General features: G+C 41.7%; 1 protein-coding gene across 1 annotated transcript; it reads left to right on the top strand.

The window, feature by feature from the left end:
• The first annotated feature begins 8,341 nt into the window (after nt 1-8,341).
• Nucleotides 8,342-9,286, top strand: LOC116598155 (olfactory receptor 9I1). The gene has a single exon (XM_032356476.1). The coding sequence runs from the start codon at nt 8,342-8,344 to the stop codon at nt 9,284-9,286; it is 945 nt and encodes a 314-aa protein (XP_032212367.1).
• Nucleotides 9,287-16,168: the final 6,882 nt, after the last annotated feature.

The raw sequence follows: 16,168 nt of genomic DNA, 5'->3' as shown, positions 1-16,168 counted from the left end.
CTGGGATCAAGCCCCACATTGGGCTCCTTGCTCAGCGGGGACCCTGCTTCTCCCTCTCCCACTCCCCCTGCTTGTGTTTCCTCTCTCACTGTATCTCTCTCTGTCAAATAAATAAATAAAAATCTTTGAAAACTAAAAATAAATAAACAAATATTTGGTGATTACGAAAGAAAAAAGGTAGCTCAGGGCTACATAAATTGTAATTATTTATTGTGACATTAAACATTTTTCAAATGTGTAGATAATTATTTCTCCTTTTGCAAATTTAGCTTTCGTGCACTTTGCCCATTCTTTTTTTTAATTGTTAATTTCATTACATTTTTTTTTAAGATTTTATTTATTTACTTGACAGAGATCACAAGTAGGCAGATCCTGGGGCTGGATCCCAGGACCCTGAGATCATGACCTGAGCTGAAGGCAGAGGCGTAACCCACTGAGCCATCCAGGTGCCCCTATTTTCTAGTGAGGCTGTTGACTTCTCTGACTGAATGATAGAAACATTAAAGATCTCTCCTTTCATTTGTTTGACAAATATTTGAGCACCTAATACACCAGGAAACGTTCTAGACACTGGCCATATAGCAGTGAACAAAACAGATTAAATCACTGCCTTCCTGTATCTTACATTTCAATAGGCAGAGACAGAAAATAGGGTTATAAACAAATATAGCAAGATGATGTGAGAGGAGCTGTCTGGGGTAGTAGCTGAAAAGGGACTCAAAGTCAGAAAAGGTCTTTGATGTGGCATTTACACTAGGACTGGCATGGGAAGAACACACGAGAGCATCTTCTTATTTGAAGAGCATTTTAGACAAAGGGAACAGCAAGGGCAAAGGGCCTGAGGCAGGAATAAGCAGGAATAAGGGCCAGAGAGCAGTAAGAGAGGAAGGGAGGTACACAGAGGGCAGATCACATATGATTTCCTAGGTCAGAGTAAAAAAATGGGTTTTTTTCCCAAGTGCAAAGGGAACTCAATGGAGGAAATCAGGGAAATTAAGGAACAGATATAGGTTTTAAACAGTTTCTCCAAATTCTATGAGAAATATGGATTATAAGGAGGCCAAAAATATGCTATATACACCAGGGTATAGTATTTAGCCATAAGAAGGAAGGAAATCCTGCTATTTGCAACAACATGGACGGATATTGAGAGCATTATCCTAAGTGAGATAAGTCAGACAGGAAAGACAAATACCGTATGACATTCTGCATGTGGAATCGTAAGACGCCTCCCTTACATAGCATAGAGAATGTAGTCAGTGGTGGTGTAATAATACTGTACAGTGACAGATGGTAGCTACACTTGCAAGGAGCAGCACAGAAGCACAGACTGGTACCATCACTACCTTGTATCACTGAAACTGATGTAATACAGTGTGTCAACTGCACGTCAATAACAATAAAGAAGCCTACTTTCTAGTCTATTCCATTGGCTTCTATAATGATTTTTATGCCAGTACTGTATTGTTTTGATGACTATAGCTCTGTGGTACAGTTTGAAACCAGACAGTGTATGCCCCCAGCTTTGTTCCTTCTCAGGAGTGCTTTGGCTATTCGGTCTCTTTGGTGGTTCCAGAGGAATTTTAAGATTGTTTATTCTGTTTCTGTGAAAAAAAATACCGCCGGAGGGGCACCTGGGTGGCTCAGTGGGTTAAGCATCTGCCTTAGGCTCAGGTCATGATCTTGGACTCCTGGGATCGAGCTCCACATCCTGTTCAGGGCGGGGGGCGGTGGGGAGGCGGTGGCCTGCCCCTCCCCCGATCATGCTCTTTCTGTCAGATTAAAAAAATAGAATCTTTAAAAATATATATATATATACCATGGGAATTGTGATAGGAATTGTACTGAAGCATCTTTCTTATTGCCCTTCTTGGGCTGCCCCTACTTCACACGGTAAGATCAGAAGCTCCAGCTGTAAATACTCAAGTCTATCGGGAGCAGAGAGCATCCTTGAGTATCCCTGTCTCCAGATCCGCCTGGCCCCGCGAGGCTGCTGGAAGTGTTGGCTGCTTACAGCTGGCAGGTACAGCCTGCTCTGGTGTAGAGCCCTCCTCAGCCAAGTGTCTACAAGGAACTCAGCCAAGGGACCCACCTCCCCAAAGGGAGTCACACCTCCACTCCAGCCCACAGTCCATGAACAGTCAAAATGGGCCACAAAAGGCCAAATCCCTTGCCTCAAGGAAGAACTGAGTCAGGATGTAATTCATATTCCAGAGTTAACCTACAAATCAGGCTAGCCTCCATCTGAAATGGTATCTTTGCTCAACTAGTCTCTGCTTCCTACATCCCCTGACAGGTCTCTCCTATAACTGCTCCCTAGGTGACACAGTGGCCCCCAAGCCCCTGTCTCCCATCTTTTTTTTTTTTTTTTTTAAGGAAACCAAGCTAAGATGCATCTCTTCCAAGGTCAAAGCAAGAGTCCTAGGCTTAATAGGAACAAGAACAACAACAATGATAATAATAATCAAAGTACTCCAGATCGTTCCAACCAGTGGCCAAGAGAAGAAGGTAATAAATACGATGGAGCCATCCGCATCCGCAAGTTCCCCAGGGGATGTTTAATGCAATATTTTCAGTGCTGGCATATTCTCCCTCCTTTTTCTCTCTCTTGTCCCAATGGCCACACTATCATCTATAGGAAACACTTGCAATACAGGACGCACCCTCTTACTACACAGATATTTCAGTAGGTATTTAATGACAGGAAATGATCATAAATATTGTCCAAAAATGTGTTGAAAGATGGAATTCCCTGCACTGCCAGAAGTCCTGGTCTGTGGCTGACTTCCTTCTCTGTCATATATTCTTTTTTTTTTTTTTTTTAAGATTTTGTTTCTTTATTTGACAGACAGAGATCACAAGTAGGCAGACAGGCAGAGAGAGAGAGGAAGGGAAGCAGGCTCCCTGCTGAACAGAGAGACCAATGCAGGGCTTGATCCCAGGACCCTGGGATCATGACCTGAGCCAAAGGCAGAGGCTTTAACCCACTGAGCCACCCAGGCGCCCCAACTGTCATATATTCTTGCTCCATTTTTCATCTGTTATGGTAAGAACCACCCCGGCACGGCTGCATGCTTGCTAATTATCAAGATGTCTTATTCCTGCCATGTTACTTTGAGTGAATGGGGCACATGGCCCCTCTGAGATCTCGCTGAACAGTCCTGATCCTGCACTGATGAGGGGGTGGGTGAGAGCATTCAGGGCATGGGAGTGATTCTCCTAACGCAGAATACACAGGAATTGGAGGAAGCAAGATGGGTTCTCCAGAAACCTACAGTAGAGCTGGGCAACAAGACTAACAACCAAGGAATAGCCATTAACAGTGTAAGGCAACTAGAATTCAGTGGCAAAGTGCGCCGTTCTAACACACATACACAGAGTGGGTTTCAGAGACCAGGGAAGAGATGAGAGCTGAAATAGCGAGAGAAGGCTTCCCACAGAAACTCCAGCAATGGCTCATGAAGGAAGATGAACGAATAAGCTACTCATGGTACAGATTCAAGCGAAGCATGTTTAGACTGCTCTAGCCTCATTTCCCCCTGAACCAATAATCCATCCTTCCTAATGAAATTCTGAGCAGTCCATGGCATGAGACTTGATACAAGGTCTGGGTACAAGGATGGACGCCGTGTGAAGAGGATGTTACCAGGAGTCCTCAGAGTCCCAGTCCTGGCAGAACCACTGATGGACTGGGACAGTAGGACACTGAGGGCCAGTGGCAAAGAGGAACCAGCTTCATACCCTACGGCAACTGTAAATGAGCTTTGAGACTAATATGAGCTCAGAGTTGCCACGAAATCCCACAGGGTTTGTTTTTATCCTCTCAGATGTGTAGAGAGATGAGATAATGAGCCCCTGCTGAAGTGTGTTCTCCCGGACAAGCCCGGCTGTTCCTAGGAGCCCAGAGGCTGTCCCAGTTGCTGACACGTGATTCAGGGACAACCTTTGTGTGCACTGCATCCCTCCCTCAAAAACCATCCCCAAAGCATTTTAAATATCTCGCTGGTTTGCTTCATAAGAAGAAACCTGTACTCCATCAGCTACATTCACCTATTTCAGCCATCTCAGCTGCCTACTGCAAAATGCTTAAATGACCTAGATTAGTTCAATTCCAGACCGGAGATGAACCCAACTGAATTATCCCACCAGGTAATTAAGGTGTAATTGTGACCTCAGGAATGTTGAGATGGGGCTAGGTCTGAAGTAAGGTGCATACAAGCTAGGGCAGCTGAAACTGGGCCGAGAATCTGGCCATTGTCATTGGAACCTGTCATCTAATGGGACCAAGTTCAGATACAGCTGTAATCACTTTGGATTTATGTGTCACTGGATAAATTTTAGAAAATATATTCCACCTATGAGTGATATCATATGGCACTAGTCTTTCTCTGGCTGACTTATTTCACTTAGCATAGTGCTCTCTAGCTCCAACCACGTCATTATAAATGGAAAGATTTCATTCTTTTTTATGGCTGTGTAATATTGCCTTGTATGTATGTGGCACATCTTCTTTATCATAGAGGGAGAAAAGAGAGAGGCAAATCGAGAAACAGACTGTTGGGCGCCTGGGTGGCTCAGTTGGTTGGGCACCTGCCTTCAGCTTGGGTCATGATCCTGGAGTCCTGGGATCGAGTCCCGCATCAGCCTCCCAGCTCCGTGGGGAGTCTGCTTCTCCCTCTGACCTTCTCCCCTCTCATGCTCTCTCTCAGTCTCTCTCTCTCTCAAATAAATAAATACATAAAAATCTTAAAAAAAAAAAAAAGCAACAGACTGTTAACTATAGAGAAGACCAATGGTTAGCAGAAGAGAGGTGCATGGGGAGAATGGGTGAAATAGGTGATGGGGGTTTAGGAGTACACTTGTGGTGAGGAGCATCGGGTGTCTTATAGAAGTGTGAAAGGACTATATTGTATATCTGAAAATAATATTACACTGTATGTCAAGTAACTGTAATTTAAATAAAGACTTAAATATATATGGGGCAGGGATGGGATACTCGACTGCAAAGCTTAGACCCAAGACTTCACTGTAAATTACTGTACTACCTGTGATTACACTGAAGGTGGGACTAATCATATGTACTAGAGCTCTGGCTTTGGAATAAGACAGACTCAGGTTAGAATCTGGGCTTTTTCAGGGTGCCCCCCTAGTTCAGTGGGTAGAGCATAGGACTCTTGGTCTTGGGGTCATGAATTCAAACCCCATGTTGGATGGAGAGATATTTTTTTTAGGATTTTATTTATTTACTTGTCATAGAGAGAGAGAGAAAGCCCATGCAGGGGAAGCAGCAGGCAAAGGGAAAAGCAAACTCCCCACGGAGCAAGGAGTCTGACATGGGAATGGATCCCAGGACCCTGGGATCATAACCTGAGCCAAAGGCAGACATTTAACCAACTGAGCTATCCAGGTACTCCAATTCTTTTCTTTTTCTTTTTCTTTTTTTTTTTTTAAGTAATCTCTAGGGATGTCTTAACCCAAAAAGAAGGAGGAAGAAAAGACATAGACCATCAAAAAACTCCAAAGTCATACTTAGTCCTCTCTCCTCATGAACTTGAGTCTATGTCTCATAGTCTTAGAAGTAACTATGAGTTTAAAAATTGAGCCTTGGGTCTGCAGAAAAAGTTATTTTCTTTCCCTAAAAGGACAGCATAATGTGAAGCAAAGACCACAGAATTTGAAGTTAGAAAGTCTCAGATTCAAATGTTGCTTCTGTTTCTTCCTAGATGTCTGCCACATCGGGCCGCCTCCTTAACATCTCCAAGCCTCTTTGTTCATCCATAAAAGAGTCACGACTGTACCCAACTTTCAGGGCTGCTGGAAGAATTAGAACCAGAGTATGAGATAGGCCTAGCCTGTGTGCAGGACTAACCCAGCATGGCTGCATCTCTGCCCTGGTGATCTGGGCCACCTACTCCCCCATCATGTGCGTTGAACAGTCTTGTCTCAGAATCAGAGGAAACCCCACAACTTCCCCCACATGATGGAGAGAAAATGGTCTATGCCAATTTCAGAATCAGGGGGTGAGAAAGATGTTGAAATTAGCCAAGCTCTCTCATGATTTGAAAGCAAGAAGGATCTGATAACCCAAAGAACTGCAGGGAGAGTCCTTCGATTTCATGAATCATAAAGATGTGCTTAAGTGTAAGAAGGCAGCAAAATTCATAGCAAAGTGCACAGAATTTGCCATCAAACAATTATCATTCAGAACCCAGCTCTTCCACTTATTAAAGTGGGTCACCTTAAACAAATTCATCTCCCAGAAGTTCAAATTCCTCACCAGTAAAGAGAAAATAAATAGATAAGCTAACAGCCCTCAAAGGGCTGTTTCTAGGATACAATAAGATAATTTTTGCAAAGCTTCAACATCTTTAGTGGAATGGATAAGTAAATGTGTTGTAAGCATACCCAGGAAGACCATAGCGAAACCAGAAATAACACACTAGATGTAGCTACATGACATGGACAAATCACAAAAATATGGAATATGTGGAAAAAGAAAAAATATACAAGTTTTATAGCACAAGACCCTGTATGTAAAATTAAAACCACATCAAAATCACTGTATTTTTTTAAAGGCACACATATTTTTAAATCTATAGGAAAGGACTAAGCATGGGAGGACATATATTTTGCATCAGACTGGATACCTATGAGGAATGGAGGAAGGATTGGGCATGGAAAGAAAAGGAAACAAAAAGAATAAAGTGAAAAAATGCCTTGCATCAGTAATGATGACTTATCAGGACCTGGCAAGTAAGATTAACTCAATTTCAGACGTAAGATCCCATAAGTAACAAATCACTTGAAATAGTGCCTGCATATTTTATTTACTCAGTAATTTGTAGTAAAGAGTATGCACATTCTAGTATAGATATTAGGAAAGTCCTTTCAAAAGCTTCATTTAACCCATACACCTAGACCTATTATAAATCATGCTTTGTGAGAGACAAAAGAACTTTAATGATCATATAACCTAGCCCTGCCATTCTGCTGAACAGAAAATAAAACCCAAGGAGGGGAAGTGAATTTTAAAGGTGACTCAGCTAGTTGGTATGTCCTAGAGGGGACAACCACAGAGCTTGACTCATCCCCAGAACTAGCTGCTAGAGTCAGGTGGGTTGTGGGGGACAGCTTCAGGAAACCATGTTTTATCTGATACGTCAGTGTCTCTCTTTCACTAGTGACCTCTAATTTGAGCTAATTTGAAGATTAGGGGTGCGTGGCTGGCTCAGTCAGAAGAGCATAAGATTCTTGATCTCGGGATCATGAGTTCGAGCCCCATTCTGGGTGTAGAAATTGCTTAAAATAAAAATAAATAAGTAAACTTTTAAAAAATAATAAATAAAATAAAGTGGCAAAGATCAAAGTAGAAAGACTTTTTGTTTTTTTATTATTACTGACATATAATTGATACATAACATTGTGTAAATTTGAACTGTACAATGTGTTGGTTTGATACATCTATACATTACTGTATGTAGAGTGTTAGCTAACACTTCTACCACATCCCACAATTTTTAAGTCCTCTTTGTGGTGAGAACAATTAAGAACTGTCTCTTAGCAACTTTGAAGTTTGCAACATACTGGTGTTGACTATAATACAATGTTTATGACACAGGGCTGTTGACAATAGTCACCGGGCTGTACCTTAGATCTCTGGAACTCGTATCTGCCAGTTACAAGTTTGTACCCTTAAACATCTTTTTAATACCATCTGACTAAGCAGTTTTTGGACACACGCGACTGATTATATAATAAGAAAAAAGCACATCAGTGGGTAATATGAGGGGACAGCCAGTAAAAGAGCAGATTCATCATCTTCCAGCTTCTGAAAGCCTTTTATGAGAAGAAGGAATTACATTGGCTATGAGGGAAGTGACTGGAAGGGGTAAAACTAAAACCAATGTGTGGAAGATAAAGAGAGTTCATACAGATCCAAAATAAGAGTTAGCAGGTAGAACTGTCCGCAGATGGATGCTCATTGAGCAATCCGATGATCAAGTAGAAGGCATGAATCCAGTGGGATTACAACACCTGCTGACCAGGTTCTTCCCAAATCTGAGTCTATGTGTCTCTTGTCTTCACAGAAATTTCCAAATACGTACCAGAATTAATGTGAAGCAGAAGCACCAGCTCAGGGCTCAGCTCCAAAAAATGCAGAAGAACATAGATGCCCAAGGAGAACAAGCCAGGTACAAGATTTCCCAAAGACAAGCACTATAAATTGGCCCAGAAATATAGAGCTAACTTCTACCATAGAAAGAATCTGTCCTTCCATTCTGGGATTTTGTGGTTCTTGCTGTTCATTCTCATCTTCAGATCAATTGTCCATATTGAATCCATGACTGAGAATAATCTCACCACAGTAACAGAGTTCATTCTCATGGGCTTCACAGACAACCGCATGTTGGAGATTCCCCTCTTCCTAATGTTTCTCATCTTCTATATCATCACCCTTCTGGGGAATGTGGGAATGATCATTCTGATCCAAGTGGATATCCAACTCCACACCCCCATGTACTTCTTCCTGAGCCATCTCTCCCAACTGGATGCCTGCTATGCCTCGGTGATCACCCCTCAGATCCTGGCCACACTAGCCACTGGCAAGACGGTCATCTCCTTTGGCCAGTGTGCTACCCAGTTCTTTTTCTTCACCACCTGTGCTGGCACAGAGTGTTTCCTGCTGGCAGTGATGGCCTATGACCGCTACGTCGCTATTAGCAACCCACTGCTCTACACTGTAGCCATGAATCCCAGAATCTGCTGGAGTTTGGTGGTGGGAGCCTATATCTGTGGGATGTCAGGGGCCATCCTGCGTACCGCATGCACCTTCACCCTCTCCTTCTGTGACCACAATCAGATCAACTTCTTCTTCTGTGACCTCCCACCCCTACTAAAACTCAGCTGCAGTGACACGACAAACACTGAAATTGTCATTGTCTTCTTTGGCAACTTTGTGATCTTGGCCAATGCCTTGGTCATTCTGATATCCTACCTGTTCATCATCAAGGCCATTCTGAAGGTAAAGTCTCCAGGTGGCAAGGCCAAGACTTTCTCCACATGTGTCTCCCACCTCACTGCCGTGGCCCTTTTCTTTGGGACTCTCATCTTCATGTATCTTCGGAGTGGCTCAGGCAAGTCCTTGGAGGAAGACAAGGTCGTGTCTGTCTTCTACACTGTGGTCATCCCTATGCTAAACCCTCTGATCTATAGCCTAAGAAACAAGGATGTGAAAGTAGCCTTCAGAAAGATCACTGGTAAACTCCAGGTGTTCCAGAGTGTGTAGATATGAGTTACAAGACCTCTCCTCTTGGTCTATTTTCTTCCCATATCAATAGATCCTCAGAGGTATAAACACTATACGCAAATCAGACCCATAAATAGAAGGTAGATGGGTATCAGAGGGCAGATTTAAAAAAACCTGCAAATATGGTAAACTCATTTCCAGCAATCCCATGGTGCTTTTTTCTCCTCCCCCTCTCCTACTTCCAGTCCATTCCTTAGTGCACAACAGCCTTATGATACTGTCTGATATCTTAACTTACGTAATTTCAGGGCTCCAGGGGATTTTGAGTTTATCTCATCTCCCCTGGCATCTTTGTAACCATGCTTGAGATTCCATCTTTTCCTTCTCATTTTTTGCTTCCATTAATACTGCCTTTTTCTCTGTCAAAGGTTCTATTTGGGGATTCCAGTAATCAGTGCTAATAGTCTTTTTTTTTTTTTTAAATACATGAGTAACTGGTCACCTCAGTAAACTGGGAGTGCTGTATAAGACAAAACTGAGTCTCCCAATGGCCAAAAGAAAGGAGTGTTTGACAAACAGCCTTCCTCTTCACTGTCCTACTCTTGTGATACCCCCTTGGGTATCTTTCCTTCTTTCTCATGCCACAAGGATGAAATTTGCAAACTGCCTTCTAACTTGACGATTTCCTGGCTTTGTTGTTCCTGCTGTGTAATATTCCTCTCATACCTCCAAGATGAACTAAGCCACTTTCCCTTTGGTTCCTCAAAGGCCAACTTCCTAGTTTCTGAAGGACATGATACGTTGCTTCTCCTCCCCACTCACACTGCCTGCTTTGTGAACAATCCCATCTTACCAAGCATCCCAGTTTCAGGAACTGCAGAGGCAGAGAACAAAGGCAGGTATAAGGTAACATTAAACCATGCATTATCTTCCCTGGAAGAAAGTTTGTGAAGAAAGGAAAGCAACTAATTCCTGCTTGAGACTGCAAAACCCTTCAGGGCAGAGTCTGTTTTCCCTGTTGGGGAACTCAATCCAAGTTCAGAATCTGGATCAGATGAACTCTTTTAACAATTGCTTCTGAACAGATTTTTAGGGCACATGCATGATCTCATTTGAGCCTCAGGGAAACGCTGCAAGGCAAAAAAGGGTTTAGACAGGGCTGAATAGAAGATTCCCATTTTGCAGTTAAGAAAGTGCTTTCTCATAGTCCCTTTGGATCTTTGCTCAGAGTCCCTTTGTTCAGAGTATACAGCTGTAGACAACGAATGGCTTTCAGACTCAGGGTTGTATCGGAGTCCCAATTCTACCACTAATTCATTGTGAAATCTACAGTAAATGGCTTCATTTCTCAGATCCTAATTTTCTCCAGATCTAAAACAAATATAACAACTCCTAATTCAAGAGCATATTATAAAAATTATATGAGGTGAGGGGTTCCTGGCTGGTTCAGTCAGAGGAGCATGCAACTCTTAATCTTGGGGTTGTAACTTTCAGTCAACAGGGGGCTCAAAATAAATAAATGAGGAGATGAATAAGAAATCTCCCCGCACAGGTGTGGCTGGATGGCTCAGTCAGTTAAGCATCCAACTCTTGATTTTGGCTCAAGTCGTGGTCTCAGGGTCATGAGATCCAGCCCCATGTCAGGCTCCACACTCAACAGAGAGTCTGCTAGAGATTCTCTCTCTCCTTCTCCCTCTGCCCCCTCACCCCTCCAACCCACTCTCCCACTCTTTCTCTCTCTCTCTCTCTAAAATAAATAAATAAATCTTTTCCAAGAAAGAGAGGAAGGAAGGAAGGAAGGAATTTCCTAACACAAATCCTTTGTTCCATATATATTGTTCTCTTCCCTGCCCTTTCCCTCACTTTCCCCATGGGCCTTGCCACAATTCTGTCACCATTAACAAAAATGAAATAAATTACAAACAAGTGACAATGAAAGTGAACCGAGGAAAATGAATAACTCAATCCTTTTCTCCCAAGAAATTTTTTTAAAACGGGGTTTAGTTGGGGTAGGGGTGCACCTCGTATCTGGATCCCACATGGTCAAGGATAATCAAAAGATGTCTTTTTATTGAATATATTGTTGTGTTCCCAAGGAACCCCTTTACCACACCTTGATTTTATGAGAAGTTGGTTCTCCATGGTCCTCTATATGGGAACAATTGTTGTATTAAAATGGTCCAGCTGACCAAGGTAGAGAAGTCAAGAGAGATACAAAAATGAAGCAGTTATTCAAGGAGAATCAGCAGTAACAGACTCAGGAAGAGCCCTGGCAGGTTCCATCCCCTGCTTCCACTGCACTGAGGGGCAGCCACAAAAGTTCTCTTGCTTCCTTAAGACACACTGTGTTTAGTGTTGAGGATCCAAAACCAAATTCCCCTTTGGGGACTAGTTCAAGCTTAGTCATAAGGCTCAAAGGAGTCCATCCATACTTGCAGAACTCTAATGGAGAGGAGTTCTTCAGCATATTCTAGCCGATCTGCACTTACACACACACTGATTCCATCCACGCTTTAAATAAAGGACTGGGTCTTAGTATCCTGTATACTTCTACCATACTCTCATTATAGGAGAAACTTCACCCACTTAGAGCTCTTTGCTTAGGTAACCACTGTTCTAGCACTTGACCTTGCCCTTCAGGTGATCAGACTAGAAAAAGCCCCTGACCCAGCATCCATCAATGCATGAATAAGAGTCGAGAGCCACAAGGTGCTCTAGAGTTATACAATGATTATTAAGGAGAACCAATAAAGTTATCTCCCTCTTGAGGGTCTGAACTTAAAAATATGGGAAAAGATGGAGTTATTTGAGAAACGAGACTCACAAATTATAATTAGATATGGAGAAAATGGCTGAGTCGTGTTAATGCGCAGACCATAGAGAAAATGAGCAAATGTCAGGTACGGAGAAGGAAGTGATATAACCTGGTCCCTCATGCTGCATTAGATCTTTCAGGTCTTGAATTATGTTCCAGACTTAGTTCTAGGACTCTCTATAGGTCCCCAAGAAATCCCTATGTCTCTTTTGAAGCATAAGAATCTTAGCCACAGACCCACATTCTACTAGATAATGTGAGTAGGTCTCTGTTACAATCTAAATGACTAAGCAACTCATTGTCCTAGCTACTAATAACAAAATAATAAAGATAATGATAATAGCCAAGTCTTACAGAGCACCTATTATATGCCAGACACTATTCTAAGAACTTTTATATGTATTTAGCAACCCTACGATACGTTAGCAACCCTATGATGTATGTGTAATTACTATACCCACTTAGAGATGAGTAAACTAGGACGCAGGGAAGTTAAAATAAGTTCCTCAGGTCAGAGAAGCCACAAAAGCCATAGAAGGCCATGATTCGAGCTCAGGAAATCCAGTTCTAGAAATTCCGCTCTTATCTACAATCTTAGATCATCTTGAATGTCATTTTATATACAACCATCCCTTCTTTGGTAGAGAATCACTTAAGGGAAAAGAGCCTTACTCACTAGGCTCTTTATCCAGGAGCCAGAAAAAAATGGTTTTCCTGCTTCAGAACTGGAAGTCATGTGAAAAATAAAAAAACTTTCAAAGGTTGATGGAGAGGTCTCTACAAGATGAAATAAAATGAAAGACAGCTTTAACAAGGAGAAGATCTTGCTTTTCACAAACGCCTATGCACCTGCAGGTTCTTGGCTGAGCCACCAAACAAAAACTGGAAAAGATTGCCTGTAAAGGTCATTTCATGAAGATTCATTCAGAATATACACTGAGCTGGGCTGAAGAGACCCTATTCTCTGTGATAGCTAGGATGCCTCCGGGCATTTAGGTCAGCATCAGCCATAAGGCTTGTCCTAGACAAGGCAGCTCTGTTGATGCTTGAGACAATGAAAGCAACACTGATTCTCAGATCTACCTACCAGGTGGTGAGCCCAAGTTCACTTGAGAGAATGAAAGCAACACTGATTCTCAGATCTACCAACCAGGCAGTAAGTCCAAGTTCTCTACATTCAACTTCTCTGAATAAAAGAAATGAGGTCAGGATAAATTCATGCCTTCTTCCCAACACCTTCTGCAGACCTACAAAGGAGAAACTGTCTGCATAAATCATTCTTCCTCCATAATCAACCTACAGGACCTACTTCTTTACTTTACCCAGGTGTCTATTGAAGTGTTGCCTCATTTTAGAGAAAACTTTCTTGACCACCATATCTAAAATAATAGCTCCCCTGTTGCCTATCATTTCCCATCCCCCTACTCTGCTATTTATTCTTCAAGACACTTAATAATACTCGTTATCTGTTTGTTTTTATCCCTGCCCCAAGTAGAATGTCCTTTGTCACCGCCCCCAAGCCAGCAAAGACTGCCTGCCATTTTTAGTGCACCTTCTGACTCACAGTAGATGTTAAGTAAATATCTAATGAAAAACATGAAGAAGATAGAAATAAATAAGACTTCCATTTCTGGTAATATGGTGGACTAAGGTTTTTCTAAAAAACCTTACCCCTGAAAACATGAAAAAAAATAAATAAAAATGTGAAAATACACGAAAAATAAAAGGCTAAATGTCTGAGGGAAAATAAGAACCCTAAGAAAGAAGCAGAGGATTGAAACTATGTTTGTCATCAAAAGCATCACCCTATGAGGATATATTAGTTGTCTGTTGCTCTTAATTGGTAGCTTAGGGGCCCATGGCTGGCTCAGTTGGTAGATCATGCAATTCTTGATCTCAGGGTTGTGAGTTCAAACCCCACATTGGGTGAGGAGCCTACTTGATATGAATCTTGAACTTACAACCTTGAGTGAAAAATTGGCAAATATTTACTACTGTACAGTTTCTGCTGGTCAGGAATCCAGGCACAGGTTAGTTGGATTAGTCAGTCTCTGGCTCACAACTTAAGATGTTGCCTAGGGCTCCAGTCATGTTGACAAGACTTGAGTCCTTCCCCACTGTTGGCCCAATAGGCCCATTCCTTGCTACATGGTCCTCTCCATAGGGAAACTCACAACATGACTGTCATCAGAGCAGGTACTAAAGACAGACACTGTAGTCTTTTTGAAACCTAATCTCAGAAGTAATATCCTATCACAGTTTATTTACTAAAGGTAGTCACTAAATCCAAGCCATACTCAAAAGAAAGGAATTAGTCAAAGACACAAATGCCAGAAAGCAGAATCATCCAGGGCCATCTTAGGGACTGTCTCTGCAGTCGCCCTCTGACCCCAAATGACTCATGTTATTCAGCTAGAACTGGCTATACAACCAGACTACTTTTTCCAGATTCCTTTGCAGCTAAGTATGGTCATAGAGCAGAGTTTTTAGGTAACAGAATGCTTGAAAAAGTGTTGTGGACCATTTCCAAGCCATGCTCCTTCCCATTCTGCTGGCCTGAGGCAACTGAACACAGTTACCTTGGAAACCACAGGCTGAAGGTCACAGAGGTTCAACAGGAATCACTACTTGGAGGACTAGTAATGGCCCTTCTCTATCACTAACTATAAGGTACTGACTCATCTCACTCTAGTTTCCTTAGATCTTATCCAAATCTTTTTAAATAGTGGTTTTACTAAATCCTCCTCAAATTACACAAATCAAATGTAGCATCTGTTACCAGTATAGACCCTGACTGATGCAGCCCTGGACCTCCCACCAAATAAATTCAAAGTAGAATCAAGAACTAAATATGAAAGGCAAATTAACAAACATGTTATAAAATAATGGAAGAGATCGTTCTTATGATCTCATTTTAGGGAAGTATTTCTTACGTACAAAACAAAAGGCATTAATCATAAATTTAAATATTCCTAAATGTGTCAGTATTCATTAAAGAGTTTCTGTTGATCAAAAACATGATTAAGAATATGAAAATTGGAGGGGCACCTGGGTGGCTCAGTGGGTTAAAGACTCTGCCTTCGGCTCAAGTCATGACCCCAGGGTCCTGAAATCGAGCCCCATATTGGGCTCTCTGCTCATCAGGGAGCCTGCTCCCCTACCTACTTGTGATCTCTGTCTGTCAAATGAATAAATAAAATATTTTTAAAAAAAAAAGAATATGAAAATTGGGATGTCTCACTGGCTCAGTCAGTAGATCATGCGGCTCTTGATCTCAGAGTTGTGAGTTTGAGCCCCCCATTGGACATGGTACCAACTTTAAAAATATAAATAAAAAGAGAGAGAAACTGCAGCTTATGTTAAAAAAAAAAAGAAATGAAAAATCAAGACACAAAATAGGAGAAAATATTTTTAAGGTACGCAATCACAACTATGTATGCATAAAAGTGATTAGGAGGGGAAGGGTTAAAAGAAAAAGAAAAGCGATTGAGAAAAGATAACATAAACACTCAAGCAGGCAATTCACAAGAAGACTGTTCAAATAACCAACAAACCTATGAAAAGATGCTTATTCTCATTAGTAATCAGGAAATTGCAAATTAAAAACACAATATGCTCACTAGATTGGCAAAAATTTTAAAGTATGACACCACGCTATTAACAAATAGATGAAAAGAGTAGTATAAACTAATTTAATAGTAGTAGTATCAAATTTATTTAATTTTGTAAAGTATTTTAGCATCAACCTGTCAAAGCCAAAGATACACATAACCACTGACCCAGATAATCCAGTGACCTCGGTATACACAAAGGAGAAACTCTTGCCGGTGCCCAGCTGGATACAGGTACAAAAATGTTCATAAAGCATTGTAATAGCATAAAACTCAAAACACTTACCATTAGTTTTGTGGGTTTTTTGTTGTTTTGTTTGTTTATTTGTTTATTTATTTATTTATTTGAGAGAGAATGAGTGAGAGAGAGCATGAGAGAGGAGGTCAGAGGGAGAAGCAGACTCCGCAAGGAGCTGGGAGCCGGATGCGGGACTCGATCCTGGAAGTCCAGGATTATGACCTGAGCCAAAGGCAGCTGCTCAACCAACTGAACCA

Source organism: Mustela erminea, chromosome 9 (genome assembly GCF_009829155.1).
Source record: "Mustela erminea isolate mMusErm1 chromosome 9, mMusErm1.Pri, whole genome shotgun sequence".
Taxonomy (NCBI): domain Eukaryota; kingdom Metazoa; phylum Chordata; class Mammalia; order Carnivora; family Mustelidae; genus Mustela; species Mustela erminea.
Note: the sequence above shows the minus strand (reverse complement) of the source record. Positions and strands in the feature narration are given on the sequence as shown.